The sequence below is a fragment of the Crotalus tigris genome, unplaced genomic scaffold (assembly GCF_016545835.1).
Source record: "Crotalus tigris isolate CLP2741 ecotype Arizona unplaced genomic scaffold, ASM1654583v1 scf7180000019068.10715455, whole genome shotgun sequence".
Classification (NCBI taxonomy): domain Eukaryota; kingdom Metazoa; phylum Chordata; class Lepidosauria; order Squamata; family Viperidae; genus Crotalus; species Crotalus tigris.
In genome coordinates, this window is record NW_024097358.1 from 8,160,672 (window position 1) to 8,180,554 (window position 19,883).

Genomic DNA, 19,883 nt, shown 5'->3' on the forward strand with positions numbered 1-19,883 from the left:
CAATTGTTTCCCACTGCTTCTCTGTCTGCAAATAAATCCACTTATCTGCAGTACTTTCATTAGTAACTCTGAGAAGATTTCCAGAATAGTCTTGCATTTATCTGCAAATGGCAGCAGAATATTTTTTTCTACCTGCTGGAATAATTTCCTACCGTCTTCACACAGAGTACATCCTTCTTGCCTGGTGAAACTATTAATTCTCTTGGTGAATATTTCACCCAGAATTAGCTTTTGAATTCTCCTGGAATTCCCCTGCCTAGGGAAGTCCACATTTCTGGAGAACATTAAAGTTGGACCATATATAGTTTATTACAGAAGAATGGGAAAAAGCAGTCCTACTTGCAAATACTTCATCTGCATTACTTCAAGATAATCATGGGAGAATTATCCCTTGCTGCTGTTCAATGTCAGCGCTGATGGTTTATCTTACCAGTGCATTGTCTTAGCAGTCTTCCTTTGGAAGCTGGACCCTGCCCCTGGGATTCTGTAACAGACAATAAAGAAATATGAACCAGAAACACATTGTTGGTGCTTTATATGCTGGGGGGAAGAGAGACCTGTATTACAACTCTATGCTTTCTTTTGTTTTTAAGAGAACAAACTTCTAACACTGATGATTGCTCAGCCTAAGAATCAGTCAGTCATAACTCCTGGCTCCATTCTATGCTACGCTGGAGAAGTTCAACCTCTATTCTTTCTGCTGATTAAAAGCAGCATCATGCAGTTAGATTTCATGAGAGTCTGAAATCCGCAAAGTCTGCTTTAGAGCACTAGGCGACCAGCGTAAGTTTCAAACCTTTGCTCTGGAATAGCTAGAAAAAGAAAATATGTGGACAGCGGGCCTGGGGGTGGAAAAAAAGAAAAATGTCTTCTATAGATTCCACCTCTCCCATCTTGCAGCTCCTTCCTGCTGAGGAGAAAGCTGGTTTCCTAGGAGACTGGCAGCTCCCTGTAGCTAGGATAGGAAGGTAAGTGTATGTGTATGTGGAGAGGGGGAGACAATTACAGATTTCTCTCTGACAAAGGTGCTAAACGAAGGGAAATATATTCAGTACATACAGTATGCCCCTAGTGAGTGGGATCCATAGGTAACAGCAGGAAAAAGCTCTTTAAATAGAAGTGTGTCACTACAGTAACAGCCCAAAACTAAACTAAAACTAAAAACTAAAACTACCTGCCTATAACTGCTTGACCTCAGGAATTAACCCTCCTCACTCCCTATTCCTCACAATACCCTTTGAGATATCATCCCAGGTCCAAGCGAACACATTTTTTAATTTATTGCAAGTGATCATCTGGTTCAGTTAAGGTTTGAAAGCAAAAACTGAAAACTCATACACAAAAACGGACAGGGACTTATTCATCTTTCAAAAAGAAAGGAAAAATTCAGAATTCGATGCAAATATTAAGTTCACACGAGATAATTTCAACTGTAGCCTAGGAAACAAGGCAGTGATTGTATTACCTGGGCTTCTAAGGCCTGCCTCTGTAGCCTACTTGAACGCATCTTGGAGCAATTGTTTAAAACAAAATATTAGACTTTTTCTCTGTATCAAACAAAAAGCCAGTGCAATTCTTCAAAATGCCTTTGGATATTCTGATTGTGGACTTCAATAATGCAATAATCCCAGGCCAGCTTTTTCTGCTTGTCACGCTCCAGATGTAACTCCCATAATGCCCAGAAAACCAAGGAAACTTGCCTTCCTTCCCTTTCTGCCCAGAAACCAAGCATGTAAATGTGCTAAATAGTCCAGTGTTTCTCAACCTCAGCAACTTTAAGATGTATGGACTTCAACTCCCAGAATTCCCCAGCCAGCACATGAATTCAGAGAATTGAAGTCCACACAACTTAAAGTTGCTGAGGTTGAGAAACACTGCTATAGAGTGACATGGAGGCCGAGAGGCCACATAAGGAGCAATAAATTATTCCTATCATGTTAATCAAACAGGGTAAACAAGCACAGTCAGTGCTAAGCAGCCAATAGTGGTACTTGACTGATTAAAAATAAACTTATGAGAACAACTTTTGAATAAGATGTATTTTCAAAATGTGCCTGTCTCAGCACTGCCAAGCTCAGCCCGAGAGCACTGGTTTTCCCGTTAGTTTGCCCTCTCCTTTCTGAATCGCTCTTTGTCTGGCTTACCTCCTGCTTTATACAAGCCAGTCATCTCCCTCACAGAGTCATCTGAATCCTGAGCTTCTTCTTCTTCTTCCTCCTCCTCTTCCTCCTCCTCCTCCTCCTCCTCAACATCTTCAGCATAATCTTCATCCACCCAGGAACTGTTGGATTCCAGATGACTTTGTGCTAGGCGTTGCACAGCTGTCATTAAAGAAAAAAAAAAGATGACAATGCAGAAATATTATAAGAGAAATGGGAAGGTGGGGTATTTAGTTTGCTTTTTAGAATTGTAAAGATTTTTTAAAAGATGCTTGTAGATTCTAATGGCATAAATAACATCAATAAACAAAAAAGCCAGCCCATCCTTAAAGCAATAGTTGTAAGATGTTTTAAAAAATCCAAAAATCATTAGGCAGATTTCAGATTGCCTGAACTGCACCAGCTCTAAATTATTTGTTCCTCTCCCCTCCCCCAATATCTCTCCCAAGAAATATTTTGTAGTGAATACAAAATGATGTTGTGTCCTTGGTACAGTCAGATTGATGAGATCAGCCTGGCATCTGCTGGCCACTTTAAGCTGGTGCAGGCATGCCCCTATCGCCCTGATGCCTGGGCATTCTCTTCCAGGACAGTGGGAAAATTTGTTTATTTTTTTCAAACTGTATCCTAGCCCCTCTGTTCTTCAGGTCTCCAAGTTGATTCCTGGTTCAGAAATGGGGACCAGCTAAATAGCAGCTGAGTGATGGCAGTATACAGTGAAGCAGACAGACACAAAGTTGGCTCATTCTCTGCTGCTTTGTGGTACGACTTTCCCTGATTCTATATGTTGTTGCTCAGGCTGTTTTGAGGTTGGTGCTCCGATGGAATAGTTCTTTCTAACTACTGATAACAACTAACAGTGAGGTTCCTGCTAAAGTTCCTCAGATGCTAGCAATAATTCTCTTTGAAATTTAGCACACTGACATGGAATCTAGGGCATCACATGTCTCCATATCTCCACATGAACATCCTTTACAATAGCCACAGCAAACTAAAATAGAACAGCTTTTACCAAGCCACAGAGAAGTTATATATAGAGACATAATACAGAGTTAAATCTTGGATTTCTTTATGTTAGCCTAACAAAAAAAGGACTTTTCTTACGTTTGGCTATTATGTCCATCTGCACAATGTTTTCATAACAGATTTCTCTGCTTCCAATCTTCCCTCTTCTCATCTTGCTAACTTCAACCCTGACAGCTTCTTCTGAACACACCCGCACAAAATATTTGTTCAAAACCAGTGCAAGTTTTGGCAGATGGCTCAACACACTAGCCTAGCCATCTGTTAAAACCCACTTTCTCTCCAAACTCAGCTCTGCCCAACATTAAAAGGATGACTGGTGGATACATTTCTGCCAGTGATGTTTGGTGGGAAGGAAGGCAAGCAAAACTGGGGGAATCCACCTGCCCTATCCTTAACTGCCCTATGAACTGAAATTAAGGTCAGCAGCATTTGCTTGTGTAATTCCTGTGGCAGAATAGGGATAGGTAGACAGATTTCACTAGTTTTGTTTTACTAGGGGGGGATTTTATATTAGAATAGTTTTTGCTATTTCAAACACAAATGGAAGGCTCTTTTGATGTGAGGAAGAGCTCTGAGTTCAAATTTCAACCCAGAAATTGAACCACACTGGGGAATTATGTCTCAACTGCCCTGTTTTTAGACTGCTGTTTTGTGAAAAAAAGAGGAGAGGACAAATATACAACCTGAACTCCAAGAGGAAAGATAGGATATGCATATAATTTTAAAACTTTAAAGAACAATGTAAAATCAGTTTCATCTCTTATGCCAGCTCTTTGCTAACAAGGTTGAAAAACTAAAGGTTATTAATCCTGAATATTTGAAAAAACTCATTGCATAAAAACCTGGGGCCTTCTTTCCCTGAGAACTGAAACCTACTATGATGATTTTGAAGCTGGTGCCACGGTATCCAGAACACCCACTACCACACCCACACTGGCAATCTTGCAGCCTGAACTCAGGATTTGCAATGTCCAATTTTGCCAGAACTGCAATATCAAAGAGAATTGGTCTAATAGTCCTAGTAGACAATCACTTAAATATGAGCCAGCAGTGTGCGGCAGCTGCCAAAAAGGCCAACACAGTACTAGGCTGCATTAACAGAGGGATAGAATCAAGATCACGTGAAGTATTAATACCACTCTTCAATGCCTTGGTAAGGCCACACTTGGAATACTGCATCCAGTTTTGGTCACCACGATGTAAAAAAGATGTTGAGACTCTAGAAAGAGTACAGAGAAGAGCAACAAAGATGATTAGGGGACTGGAGGCTAAAACATATAAGGAACGGTTGCTAGAATTGGGTATGTCTAGTTTAACGAAGAGAAGGACAAGGGGGGACATGATAGCAGTATTCCAATATCTCAGGGGCTGCCATAAAGAAGAGGGAATTAAGCTATTTTCCAAAGCACCTGAAGGCAGGACAAGAAGCAACGGGTGGAAACTAATCAAGGAGAGAAGCAACCTAGAACTAAGGAGAAACTTCCTGACAGTGAGAACAATTAATCAGTGGAACAGCTTGCCTCCAGAAGCAGTAAATGCTCCAACACTGGAAGTTTTTAAGAAGAGACTGGACAGCCATTTGTCCGAAATGGTGTAGGGTTTCCTGCCCGAGCAGGGGGTTGGACTAGATGACCTCCAAGGTCCCTTCCAACTTTACTATTATTATTATTATTATTATTATTATTATTATTATTATTATTATTATTATTATTATTATTAATACCTATGGCCAATCTACACAATTCTCCAAATTTCACTGCTAGTATTCTAGCAGAATTTTAAAACAAAACATACAATTCTTCCAAAGATTGCAGTAAGTGTTGTAATGTATTTACTGCAGTATGTTAAACTAATAGCCTATATATCATATGATATCACTGAAAGAATATAAATACCCTTGACTGGAAGCAAAGGGAGGGAGAATCTTCTGCCAATTGGAACCATAGCAAGAAGAACAAGAAATCCAATGATTTACAAATCATTTGTTGAGAAATCCTCTACATTATGTTTATGGCACTAAATCATGAGCTACTTCACTTGCTTTGATGGATCTGATTTGATAGCCCTCAGGGAATGGTGAAAGCATCCAGAGTAACAGCTCATTTCATCTCCTGGTTTTGATTCAACAATCTCATTGATGTATTAAGTGTGAAAAGAATTTCTTTGTATGCTTAAATCTTTTTCAGTCTTGGTCACAAGCAACTTGAAGTACGGGTACACGAAGAAGAATCAAAATGGAATAGAACATGAACTAGTCAATAATTAAGGACTCAAATGGAATATTAGCAGTCTTTTCTTGATCAGTGCCTGAAGGCATTCCCTCCAGATTTGCCTCCTGTCATCTATATCCAGTTGCTTTTTTTGACAAGGCGCTCCAGCAAGGCCATTACTTACAGGAAAAAACCTCCAGATCTTGCAGTTCAAACTTTATCTTGGCTCTTTATCCTGTCCTTTTGATCTAAACATCAGGGCATTTTTTTTCTCAATTTATTTTTAGTTTGCCCGAATGTTCTCATAAGATCCAAAAATGATTAGTGATACATCCAGTGGTTATATATCTTTTACTATAAAGGACAATCCTTTATTTCAGAAAGCTGTTTTTCAGATGTCCTTTTGTTTTTCAAAACCCACTTTTGTTTTTTATTTTAGTCATTTAACTTTTACCATATAAATGGTTCAACTTTTAATGCATCATCTTTCACATTCATGTGGAAAATATGGAAATTGAATTGTCTTTTAAAAATAAATTTACATATTCTGTTGGGTTTTATATATTATTGGAATATGCAAAACAAGTTTTTCTTGGTTTTGCTCCTGAATTTTTCTTTGTAAAGCAAAGTTAGAAACAATTAATTTTCTTTATCCTTATAAATCTCTTTTAGATTTGCCTCTTTTTCAAGTCTGTCCTTTATTTTTCAGAGAAAATAAGTTCAATGTAATTATAAGCTTGTCCAGAGAACAAATGCATGTTCTGACATGACTTTGACTTGACAGGTACAAATCCCCCTACGTTTGTAATACTTTTCCCAGTTCTAATGGACAACCCTCCATTTCAGAAAGTTAGCAAAAGAGGACAAAATAAGACATAGATTTCCATAAAATAGGCATATGACAGTTTTTACAATGATGTCCATTTAAACATTATTCCTAAATAGATAGTCCTCACTTAACTGCTGCAATTGGGATCTGCAATTCTGTCACTTAATGTGCAATTCATTTAATGTGGTCATTAAATGAAACATGACATGACTATGCTGGATTTATAGTGGCAGTTCCCCTGTGGTCATTTAGCGAATCACTATAGGTCAGTGATGGCGAACCTTTTAGAGACCGAGTGCCCAAAAACCTGCAGGTGGCCCGCCCCCCGCTCCACTCTCCGCTCCGCCCGCCTGCAGGGCTACTCACCAAAGATCGCCCAGGCAGCCTTGCAGTGCCATGACGGCCACGCCCTTCACCCGCACCCCGCAGCATCATCTGCATGTGATAGGACGCAAGGGCAGAATCTTGCCCCTGCTGCCCGGCTGCCATGTGCTTGGCTGCGCTGCTACGTGTGGGCTGCGCCTAGTGGAGCCTCTCCTCTGGGCAGGCTGCTGGTGAGGAGGGGGTTGGGGGGGAGGCAGGGCTGGGGCAACAGCACACATGCCCACAGAGAGGGCTCTGAGAGCTACCTCTGGCACACGTGTCATAGGTTCACCACCACTGCTATAAGTAGTTAAGTGTGGCATGACATGACTGGAACTCGTGACTTCTTGCAGGTTTCCACATTGACTTTGCTTGTTGGAAACTGTCAGAAAAGTTTGCAAATGGCAATCATGTCACTATGGGTTGCTGCAACCATTGTAAATAGATGCCAATTGCAAAACTATCAAATGGTGAGGATGCTATGACAGCCACAACTTTAAGGTCTGGTCATAAACCTACTTTCAGCACTGTCATAATTTTGAACATTCACTGAGTGAAGCAGTCTGTAAGTGAGAATGATCTGTAGTTTAAATGTAGATACAGTTTGAATCCAAGACTTAATCCCTACTTCTCTGCCCACCTATGCGGAGGGGAAACCATTTTTCCTCCAGATCCTTATCAAAAGAGACATCCACAACTTTTTCTCCCCTTAAACAGTATGCAGTATTGTCATCCAAATTGTTCTTTTAGTCTTAGATATTATAGTTATGAGTATGATTATTTTTCTCTGACTCATCATTTAAGTAATTAGAATACCCTCTGAACTTTAACGACACTGTAAGTTTGATCAACAAGATTTAAAATTTACCATATGACTTTGCAGTTACAGAAGCTCTACAGGAAACCAAATTAAATGTACACCTCCCAATAATAACACAAGATTTGGCAGACGAAACCTCAGTTGACAGAATGAAAGGAGCATTAACAAAGGTTTATTGAAAACAAGAGATTAGCGGCCTTAGAAAATAAAGTGCTCAGGGTAGGGCAGGAATTTTTCTCATAATGTCACACAATGGAGATCTACTGAGGAGTTTACACAAATAGTTTCCTTGTCCAGCAAACTTGGCAGGAATCTAGTCCTCAGTGAGAAATGGGTTGTTTGAAGAAGAATTGCAAAGCAGAAAGACAAGATCTTTTGTTATAAGAAGTTTGGGGGAGTGGGGGGGGAGGCAGGCAGTGTCAATTCCTTTTTTTTAAAGTGTTCTAGTTCCTTTGAAGACACACCTTGTTTTGGGTTGCTTTGCGTAATTCTGCTCCTTTATGAATTGTGCTTTTATAGAGTTTATTGCAATATATGTGCTCAATTTGGGAATGCAAGACTGATTGCAGATGTCACCTTTTCTATGATTGTTCAGGATTGGGCGGACTATAAAAGCAAAATGGGCTGCAGTTTATATGCCTAAGCTTACACTCCAGAGATTGCTGCTGTTTTAGAGACCAAGAAGCAAATTTGCATAACAGTTAGAAGCCCACAAAGTAAAAAGCCCTGGTGGTAGATCAATTAATATAAAATTATTTAAAGTAATTGGGATATTTCTTTCTCACCTAATCTTGACCTCAGTGAAATTCTTAATTTTATTCATAATTTATTTCACTATCATTTCAAAGGGTCCATGTTTTGCAAAGACTGGGAACCTCTGCCCTAAACCATATTAGTTAGCTTCTGTCAGATGGCATTAGACTAAGGCAATCAGGCTGGGCTGCACATTACAGATAACATTTAGATGGCAGCAAAAGGATACTAAAATTTGTCATGCTCTGCTGCCACTTTGTGGTCATCCAGATTTTTCAGATCTGCGTAAATAAAATAAGTAAATGCCATACTAGGTCAGGGTTTTCAAATTGTAGCTCGTAAAGCCTCAGGGAGTTTTATTTATTTATGGTCAAATTTCACGACAATTATGGGGCATGAATAGCCACACATACAATATTGCTTTGGAAGAAAATCAGTTGGTATGGGAAAAAAAACCAAGATACATGACAATACATATGAACTATAATAAATCAAGAATACAATTCTAGAATTAGATCAAAATCTTCCTTACAATAATTACAAGATGTGGCAATTTTCTTGGTTATTTCAGGAAAAAAAAATAGCAGTCAGCCTGCTAACATGGGGGAATGTTAGCGTAGAATTCCAAAATTGTTACCAGGACCAATGTAACAAAACAGATGGAAATGATTCTGTTGCAAATTCTGGCAGAGGCAGAGATGATCCCGCAGAAGAATATTTTTCCATCTTCCCTCCAAAATCACTGGTGATATAGGAAGTCCCTGACTTGCGACCATTTGTTTAGTAACTGTTGAGTCCTCGGTTTAATGGCGAAATGAGCACAGAACATCTCATGGTTCCAACAAGTCTTTTATTGCAGTCTCTTCTACTCCGTTACAGCTCTGAGGCTCGCAGGCCTCTCTGCCTCTTTTAACAATGTTCCCCGGACAGAATGGCAACAATTAGGCGCGCTCTGCGCCTCGCGCATGCGCGCAAAGCCAGCACCAGCCAGTCTGGTCCCGGGCAGCTTGCAACTGCCCGGGACCATTGCAACATCCCGAGCCTGCCTTTGCAGGCTCAGGACACAACACCCCTTCCCCCCGGCTAAGACTAATAAACTATATTGAAAGTTACACGTGACCTCAACACGAGCGTGGTGTGCCAACCCATGCTCCAAATGGTACCGGGCTATTGTTCTGGGATTAATACCCAATGCCCGTATTTCCAATTTTCCCAACAGCAGACACCCTCTCACTGTTTCTGCTTTGCCAGCAGAGTTACAAAGTCCTCAAGATACTTAGGAGATCTCTTTACTCTCTGTGACCTCCTTAGAATCTAAGAATCCCCAATTTCTTTTTGCACAGAGGATGACATGAAGTTGCCCCCTCTTTCAGATCCTGGTGGTCCCCGTGGACCGTGCCCCGTTGCCTGGTCTGCTTGCTTGCCCACCGGGCTCGTCAAACCAGGACTTTGTTCTCCCAATAACCTGGTTAACCTACCTAGTTGCAGGCTCTCTGGCCCCTTTATAAGACTGCCACTGTTAGGCAACTCTGTAGAGCCTTCCAGGCCCACACTGGACCTATCAAGGGACTGCATCCCTTCGCTCCCCAGCCCCGTAACGGGACTGTCTGGGGTTTCAGTATTTCCCCAAAACTCAGTTGCCCCCCCATCTGTGCCGGAGGTGTCAGAATTGGGATTTGCTTCTCCGACCACCTCCTTGTGTGAATGCCTCCTTCTGGAAACAGTAGCAGTACTGGGCCAACTAGACTGTGTGCCAGCTCTCTTGCAATGTTTGGGTTATTAGGATGCTCCCGGTTATTCTCCCTGACTGGAGTGCTGAATGGTATTGGTGAATGATGAGTATGCCCCCTGGGTGACTCCCTGGCTGGAGTAGGCACTAGTGCCTGTGTGCTTTCTTGTTCCCATGGATTCCTGTTTGGAACACTTGCAGAACCTTGGAATAGGCCATCTGTGGCCTCTCTGTTGGGGCCTAGCTGCTGCCATCACCCATCCCTTTGCCCATAGTGGTCCCCCTCCCCCCCTGGAAAAGACCCAGGAGTTTCCGAGGGTAAGTCCAGTCTTGTACGCAGCTGGTCGATATGCCGCCAAAGAACATGACCGTCATCCAATGAGACCTCGTATGACAAAGGGCCAGTAACCCACATGACCAGGCCCGTAGTTACGGGTCCATACCGGGGCACCCACTTGCAGATACCTCGGTGCCCTGGGTTGTGTAGCCTTAGGAGGCAGTCTGTCCGGGTGCAACCTGTCAAGTTTGGTGATCAGTTTGTGCCCCCAGCGAAGTTCAGCTGGGCTTTTCCCAGTGGAAGTTGAAGATGTGGTGTGGTATGCAAGAAAAAAGTCTGCCAATCTGTGGTGCCAGTCCCCATAGGTCAGTTTCTTTAAAGCATCCGTTCAGCCATACCATTGGTGGAAGGGTGGAATGGTACAGAGGTAGCATGACGAATCATGTTGGCCTGTAAGAAAGCTTGAAATTTGGAAGAGGTGAATTGAGGGCCATTGTCAGACACCAAAACATCCGGAAGCCCATGTGCAGCAAAAATCCCCCTCAGTACTTGAATGGTTTTGGCAGTGGTGGTTGAAGAGACAGGTACAACCTCAAGCCACTTTGAATAGCAGTCAACAAGGACCAAGAAGAATTGACCCTGAAAGGGCCCAGCGTAATCAATGTGCACCCTAGACCAAGGTGACTGTGTTTCCTCCCATCTATGTACAGGAGCCTGGGGCATTTCTGGGCGTGAGCGCTGACACAGGTGGCATGCGTGCACCTTAGCCTCTATTTCCTTGTCTAACCCAGGCCATTACAAATGGCTGCACGCAAGTGCCTTCATTTTTACAATGCCAGGATGGCCCTCATGAAGGGAAGCCAAGACCCTAGACCTCATTGAGGTAGGAATAACAACTCTGCTGCCCCACAGCAGACAACCCTGAAAAGTGGATAACTCGTGTTTCTTAAACCAGAAACTCTGAAACTCAGTACCTGGACAACTCTCTGGCCATCCAGACAAAATCCAGGATAATACACGAGTGAGTGTGAGGTCAGTGGCTGATTCAGCAGTCACATCCTTGGCATTTAAAGGTGACTCAGGCAGCGCCTGAATGGAAAGGATGTTGATGGCAGGGGCAGGGTCAGCCTCTACCACTTGTAAGGATAATCTACTGAGGCCATCAGCATGGCCCATTTCTTTGCCAGGTTTGTGAACTAAAGAAAAATCATAGGCTGACAGAAAGATGGACCATCTCAGCATTCTGGGGGAGATGATATGGGGGGTTTGTTTGTTTGTAGTAAACAACCCCAACAAAGGCTTATGGTCAGTGTAGACCGTGAAATATCTGCCATATAAAAAATCATGGAATTTTTTAATCCCAGCAACAACAGCTAAGGCTTCCCTGTCTATCTGGGCGTAGTTTCGCTCAGCAGAAGACAAGGTTCTGGAGTAATATGCAACAGGAACCTGAGTTCCATCAGGTCTTAGATGGCTAAGTACTGCTCCCACCCCATAAGGGGAAGCATCACAAGCGATGCACACAGGAAGAATTTCATTAAAATGTGCAAGCACAGTATTGGATGTAAGTAAGGCCTTAACCTCATTGAAGCTTGCTTCATGTGCTTGTGACCACTGCCACACTGCCTGTTTGTCCAAACGCCTATGAAGTGGCTCAGCTACATTAGCTTTGTTAAGGATGAATGCATTATAGAAGTTCAAGAGGCCCAGAAAAGCTTGTAGTTCAGCTTTAGACTTAGGTCTAGGAGCTTGCATAATAGCCTTTAATTTAGACTCAGCAGGATGAATGCCATTGGCATCTATTTTGAATCCCAGGAAATCTGTAGAAGACACTCCAATTTTACAGTTGTCTTTTTAAAGCTTGAGGTCTGTTTTCCTGAACCTCAGCAGAACAGCTCTCAACCTTTCAGCTAAATTTTGAGTGGAGTCTCCAGCTATTAAGACATCATCAAAATAGGGGCAAACCCCTGATATACCCCTCAAGGTGTTTTCCATTATGCTTTGGAAAATTCCAGGAGCCATATTTACTCCAAATTGTAGTCTTTTGACTTTGAATGCCCCTCTGTGTGTTACAATGGTTTGTGCTACAGCAGCAGCTTCATCAACAGGTAACTGTTGATAAGCCTGTGCTAAATCCAGCTTTGCAAAAACACGCCCCCCCCTTGAGGGAGGCCAGAATATGACTGACTACAGGTACAGGATATGCATGCTGTTGCAATGCCTTGTTTAGAGTCCATTTGTAATCTGCACAGATGCGAATGTCCCCATTAGCCTTAAGAGGCGTGACTATGAGAATTTCCCAAGAACTTGAGTCAACAGGTTCTAAGACACCTTGCTGAATCAATTTGTCCAATTCAACATCAATTTTTCCTTTTAAAGCAAAAGGTACTCTCCTTGCTTTTACTCTGATAGGAGTGACAGTGGGGTCCAGCTTTAAGGAAACTGGGGGGCCTTTGTATGTACCCAGCTGAGGGCTGAAGACATCTGCAAATTCTCTGCAGACTTCTTGTAGACCTAATGTTTGCAAACTGTTAAGCCCTGTAACTTGTATTCCCAAGGCCTCAAGCCAATCGAGTCCTATGAGACTCGTGCGCTCACCCCCAACTACCAATATATCTAATGGACCTGCAAAATCCTTGTATTGTACATTAAGGGTGGCCTCCTCCTTAACACACACCTTGGAATTTTGAAAGTCTGTTAGAACTATATTGGATGGCCTAAGCTTGGCCTGGAACCCACTGCTAGAGCAAATCTTTCTGAATGTGTGAATGGAAATAATTGAAAGTGCAGACCCAGTGTCTAGTTCCATAACCAATGGAACTCCTTGCAACTTCACCTTAAGTGACAGTTTCTTTTTAAGTGGCTTGTGTGTGCCTGTCCTATAAATGCTTCTTCGTGAAGCACAGAAACCCACCCTGTTTTGGCTGGGGACCCTGGTACCTTTCAGGCGCAATTCTTCTCAGGATTGTACCTTCTGACGGCCCAGACACACAGCTGCTATGTGGCCTTGCTTTCCACATGCTCTACAGATTGCAGAACGGAACCTGCAGTCGGTCCTCTTGTGGCGACCTCCACACCCGAAGCACTTGGGTACAGCTGAAGACTTTTCTTTGCCTTCCTTCTGCTTCCTTTCTTTGGCTGGGTAGAGATGATCCACCTCATCTTCAGGATCCTCTTCTGAGCTCTCCTGGACTCCCTCATGGTGCACGGAAACAGCTTCTGGAGTGTTCCGGATAGGCCTCATGTTCTTGATTGCCCCCACCTGCTGCCTCTTCTGCAGTGACCTCTCTCAAGGCATCTTGGAACAATATGTCTTCCTTTGCAAAAAGTCTGCAAGTCTCTGTTCCTAAGCCCACATACAAATCGGTCTCGCAACCTTTCTTCTAAGTCTTTAAACTCACAAGGCTTAGCTGCTCTTCTCAAAGCTGCAATGTATTCTTTAGCTGATTCACCAGCTCGTTGATCCCTCTGTTCAAAAGTATGTCTCCATGCAATAACAGACAACTTGGGCTGAAAATGTTCCTTTAGTAATTTTTTTAAATCTGTGTAAGTGACAGATTCAAGAGGTGCAGGGGTTGCTAAATTTTCAGCAATTTCAAATGCAATTTTCAGCAATTTCAAATGCATCTTGACCACAGACACACAGCAAAGTAGCGGCCTTTAAGCCATCTTCTCTTACTTGATTTACTCTGAAATAGTTTTCTACTCTGGCCACATAAAACTCCCATCTTTTTGGGTGCGTGACATCGAATTCAGACAGTCTCCCTATCTTTGCCATTGTCTCCTTTGTAAGGAAGGGGTCTATCAGCCAGCTTACCTCCAGCGACGCTGTACTGGCAGGCAGGTGCTGAATTTAACGCCGTCTTCCTAGCTGCTCTCAGGACTCCTGGGTAAGCTTACAATTCTTCTTAATTAATTGTAAGGCATCCCACCTTCGTCGCCAGTGTTGAGTCCTCGGCTTAATGGCGAAATGAGCACAGAACATCTCGTGGTTCCAACAAGTCTTTTATTGCAGTCTCTTCTATTCCATTACAACTCTGAGGCTCGCACGCCTCTCTGCCTCTTTTAACAATGTTTCCCAGACAGAATGGCAACAATTAGGTGCGCTCCACACCTCGCGCATGCGCGCGAGGCCGGCGCCAGCCAGTCTGGTCCCAGGCAGCTTGCAACTGCCCGGGACCATTGCAATGTCCCGAGCCTGCCTTTGCAGGCTCAGGACACAACAGTAACTATTCAAAGTTACAACAGCACTAAAAATAGTGACCTACAGTTGGTCCTCACAGTTACAACTATCACAGCCTCCCCTAGTTATGTGTTCAAAATTTGGATGCATAGTAACTGGGATGTATTTATAACCCAGGTGCCCCAGAGTCAAGGGGTTGCCATTTGGCTGACTTCCAACAAGGGAAATCAGTGAGGTAGCTGGATTTGCACAATGGCTGCATGATTTACTTAACATTTGCAGTGATTCACAAACAGAAATTCTAGTTCCACTTGTAGTAAGTCAAGTATTACCTGTACATCATTGAATATAGCCACCAAACAGGCTTTTTTCTCCAAAAGCTAGTAAATAAACTGATGGACCTGTATGATTGTAAGGGATTAGACCTTAATACTTAAGATTTATCTCCAGAAATGCTTTCTGATGACATAGTTGGAAGCAGAATTGGGCTGAAAAAAGTGGGTAATGTAAATCTGTAGCTATGCTTTCCTTCCAAGTCAACATGAACTTGTCTGTGAGAATTGAGAGTAGGAGAATCTTTCATAAATTTACCTTTAGCCTGTCTGATAAATGGCAGGTTCTTGTATGTGCTTCTGCCAAAGAGGACCTGATTAATTGCATTAGCAGTTAAACATTATTCTTATATATTTGGTCTGATTGACAGCTGATGGTCTCAGGTCCTCATACAGGAGGAACTGCAAACAAAGTTTCTCAACCATATGAACTTTAAGATGTGTGGACTTCAACTCCCAGCCAGCATGCACTGGCTGGGGAATTTGGGGTGTTGAAATCCACATATCTTAAAGTTTACAAGGTTGAGATATATTGTTGTAAAACACTAGGCATAATTTTTGCCTTAAAAATGTTTGCTTTTTGAATGTGCTGCCTGAAGAATTCTGTGTGTTGATATCCACACATCTTAAAGTTTATAACTTTGAGAGACATAGCTGTAAAGCATTAGGCATAATATAGTTAATATAGCCTTAAAGAGTTTTACTACTGTCATGACAAAATGTTCAGCTTCATGGTTGGCAAACTTAACTTCACTGGATGTTTCCATCCAAGAATACTGTTGTCTTTGATTTGGTTCTTTGAGTTAAAGAAGATTGAAAATAGTTAACATTCTTCACTTGCTCTGTTTTGATGTTGTTTCTTTTTCCATTTTGCATGCAATTGCCATAAACTGTATATCCTCTACAAAGAATCTTTGCGAACAAAGAATTCTAGGGAAAAGATTGAGGCAGGGAAGCTGTAGAGAATGTTTGCTTGTGGGATAAAGAATTTTAATGTTCATTTTATCATTTCTGGATATTTTTTAGATATTGGAATTATTACTATTATTTTGAGACATAAAATTTAGGCACCCCTTTTCAGCTCCAAAGTGAATTACCAATTAAAACAATATCAGTAATAAACTGAAAAAAGCAAAGATAAAATTGTATGAATATACAGATTTTAAAAAATTGTATTAAAATAATGCCACTTCCCAAAGAAGAAAAGCTAAAATTGAGGGAGCTACTATGCAACATGGTTCTGTCCCATTTTTCCATTAGCCTAATCTGTAATAATGAGAGATGGAGCAGAGAGTTTGGGACAGTAATCTTAAATGAAATTATTGATAGATTATTTCTACCAAGAACTAATCAGGATGAATGTGTCCTATCTATCTATCAAGGGAATCATATCTATATCTATCCAAAGCTGGGTTTCAACTAGCTTTCAAATTTGAAAGATTCTTGCTCAAAAGCCTAATGTTGGCATGATACCATTCATTCCAAAATGCAACTATAAAGAAAAGCTGAACACTAACAGAAAAAGATCTAGTATAGTGAAGCTCATTTGATATTTTATTCTTTTTTTGTTTCTTTTTCTTTAAAAAAAAGCTCTTGCTTCACACTGAGTTAAACCTACAGATTCCTTCTTGAGATGCAGATACTTTCAATATTCCAAGCAAAGTCCATTCACAAATAATTGTAGTTTTAAGTAAAAGGATTAACAAAGCAGTGGTGAAAAATACAGCTTAGAGAAATGCTTACCTTTCTTACAATAGCTGTGCACACAGAAATCAAGCTATGAAGTTTTCCTAACGTGTATGGAAAATTATATCATTAGCAAGTTTGTGTAATAAACTTCTGCTTTCCTTTTTTTTAATAAAAAAAGTGAAATGAAACTATAAAATGTTGAGTTAAATGATTAATCATTGAAATGACAAAGGAGAAGAAATACTGAATTACATTTGTGGTCATCTCCACCTCCACCTCCATCTCACTGGAGAAGGGCCTAATGCTGGGAAAGATTGAAGGCAATAGAAGAAGGGGACGACAGAGAATGAGGTGGCTGGATGGAGTCACTGAAGCAGTAGGCATGAGCTTAAATGGACTCCAGAAGATGGTAGACAGGAAGACCTGGAGGAACGTTGTCCATGGGGTCGCGATGGGTCAGACACGATTTGCAATTAATAACAACAACCACCCTACACAAAAACAGGTATCATGTTTTCATGAAAAAGTAAAAACATACATGAATAGGCATTTGGTCCTGGTGATTATCTTTCAATTTGTATTTTTTGCCTTTGCCTACATCTGGGATATTTTTCCTCTGATTTATAACTGGAACTTCCTGATATCTCTCATCCAAGTAACAACTAGTCCCCATCCTGGTTAGTTTTCTTTGAGATCATCAAATAACCAGTAGGGAGTGCTGTGTCCTGAGCCTGCAAATGCAGGCTCGGGACATTGCAATGGTCCCGGGCTTTGCAGAAGCTGCCCGAGACCAGACTGAGTGGCGCGGCTTTGCGCACATGCACAAGGCGCGAAAAGTGCCTGACTATGTTGCCATTATATCCGGGGATCTGGGCATATAAAAGGAGGCCTTTGCTCATTGTTGGAGATTTGACTAAAAGCACAATAAAGAGTTGTTCTGTAGAAATGTGTCTTCATCCTTTGCCATCGCTTGAAGGACTTAACACTGGTGACGAGGATGGGTTCCTTCACAAGAAGGAAGCTGTAAGACTCACCCAAAGAAGTCCTGAAGAGGGAAAACGGTGTTAAAGTCAGCATCCTGCCAGTACAGCGTCGCTGGAGGGTGAGTTTGACTGAAAGACCATTTCCCTGAAAAGTGAGTGGTGAAGCGCAAGCTACAATGGCGAAGATCGGCCGCTTATCAGAGTTCGATGTCTCACACCCGGAAAGATGGGAATCATATGTTGCGAGGGTGGAGAACTATTTCAGAATCAACCAAATTCGAGAAGATGGGTTGAAGGCTGCCACCTTGTTGTGTGTATGCAGACAAGAGACTTTTGAGATTGCAGAAAATTTAGTGGCCCCTGCCTTGCTGGAAGGTGTAACGTACACAGATTTAAAGAAACTTCTAAAAGAGCATTTCCAGCCCAAGTTGTCCGTCATTGCTTGGAGGCACACGTTTGAACAAAGGGATCAGAAGCCAGGTGAATCTGCTAAGGACTTTATTGCGGCCTTGAGATGAGCAGCCAGACCGTGTGAGTTTAAAGACTTGGGAGAAAGGCTGCATGATCGTTTTGTATGCGGGTTAAGGAACAGAGACTTACAGCAAAAGATCTTCACTAAGGAAGATGTCTCTTTCCAAGATGCTCTGCAAGAGGTTACAGCAGAGGAAGCAGCAGGCGGGGCAGTAAAGAACATGCGGCCCTCCAGAAGCGCTCCAGAGACCGTCGTCGTCCACCAGGAGAACATGCGAGAAGAGTTGGAAGAAGTTCCTGAAGATGAGCTGGACAAGCTTTACCAGGCAGCCGGAAGGAGACAGAAGGAACACAGAGAAAAAGCTTCAACGGTCCTTCAATGCTTCGGGTGCGGAGGAGCTGACTGCCGGTTCCGTTCCGCCATTTGCAGGGCATGTGGTAGGCAAGGCCATATCGCATCCATCTGTTTGGGTCGTCAGAAGGTACAACCTAGAGAAGAATTGCATCTGAAAGGTACCAGGGTCCCCAGCCAAAATAGGGTGGGTTTCTGCGTAACACGCAGAAGTGTTCTAAGGACAGGCACATATAAACCCCTAAAGAAGAAACTGTCCCTTAAAGTAAGGTTGCATGGGGTTCCTTTATCCATGGAATTGGACACTGGGTCCACTCTCTCCATAATTTCCCTCAACACATTCAGGAAGATTTGTAGCAGCAGTGGCCTTCGAGTTAAACTCAGGCCATCCAACATGATACTCACAGACTTTCAGAATTTTAAGGTGTGTGTTAAGGGGGAGACCACCCTTAAGGTACAGTACAAGGATTTTGAGGGTCCCTTAGATGTGTTGATTGTTGAGGGTGAACATACGAGTCTTATTGGACTCGATTGGTTTGAGGCTCTGGGAATCCAGGTCATGGGGCTGCACCATTTGCAAACGTTAAGTCTTGCAGAAGTCTGCAAGGAATTTGCAGATGTGTTTAATTCTGAGCTTGGATCCTATAAGGGACCTCCAGTTTCATTACGATTAGATCTTTCCACAGCACCCATTAGGGTCAAGCCTAGGAGGGTACCTTTTGCCCTCAAAGGCAAGATTGATGCTGAACTAGACAAACTGCTCTAGCAGGGCATCTTAGAACCTGTAGATTCTAGTTCTTGGGAGACCCCCATAGTAACGCCTCTTAAGGCTAATGGGGACATATATATATATATGTGCAGACTACAAGAGCACACTAAACAAGGCACTGCAGCAACAACATGCTTATCCAGTACCTGTAGTAAGTCACATTCTGGCTTCCCTAAAGGGGGGGGGGGCGCATTTTTGCGAAACTTGACCTGGCACAGGCCTATCAACAGTTGCCTGTTGATGAGGCAGCTGCTGAAGCTCAGGCAATTGTAACCCATAGAGGAGCTTTTAAAGTAAAGAGATTGCAATTTGGGGTGAACGTAGCCCCTGGCATATTCCAAAGTGTCATGGAGAACACATTGAGGAGTATTCCTGGAGTCTGCCCATATTTTGATGTCCTCATTGCAGGGGAATCATCTCAAAACTTGGCAGAGAGATTAAGGGCTGCCTTGCTTCATTTTAGAAGAGCAGGCCTGAAGTTTAAAAAGGACAAGTGTAAGATAGGAGTCAATTCTACTGACTTTTTGGGATTCAGGATAGATGCTTAAGGCATTCACCCTTCTGAAGCTAAATTAAAGGCCATTCAGCAGGCCCCTAAGTCTAAGGGCAAACTACAAGCCTTTTGGGGGCTTTTAAACTTTTACCATGCATTCTGCCACATAAAGCTGCAATAGCTGAGCCCTTGCATAGGCTCTTAGACAAACAAGCCTGTTGGCAGTGGACTAAGGTCCATGAAAAAAGTTTCAATGAGGTTAAAGCCTTGCTTACTTCTAATGCTGTACTAGCTCACTTCAATGAGCAACTACCTGTTTGCATTGCCTGCGATGCTTCTCCATATGGAGTAGGGGCAGTTCTTAGCCATCTGATGGCTGACAGGACACAGGTCCCTGTGGCTTATTATTCCAGAACCCTGTCTTCTACAGAGTGTAATTACACTC

The 19,883-nt window shown here is 42.3% G+C and overlaps 1 protein-coding gene across 4 annotated transcripts in view; it reads right to left on the minus strand.

Moving 5' to 3' along the window:
• The window catches only part of PPP1R1B (protein phosphatase 1 regulatory inhibitor subunit 1B), an 80,998-nt gene that overhangs the window by 15,899 nt on the left and 45,216 nt on the right, over nucleotides 1-19,883 (minus strand). For 3 of the 4 annotated variants that reach the window (XM_039359224.1, XM_039359223.1, XM_039359225.1), the window contains exons 5-6: nucleotides 2,145-2,321; nucleotides 431-484 (exon numbers count right to left, since the gene is read on the minus strand). In XM_039359224.1, the coding sequence (XP_039215158.1) occupies nucleotides 431-484; nucleotides 2,145-2,321 (231 nt within the window). The remainder of the gene's footprint in view (nucleotides 1-430; nucleotides 485-2,144; nucleotides 2,322-19,883) is intronic. The other variant, XM_039359226.1, reaches the window with a different exon arrangement.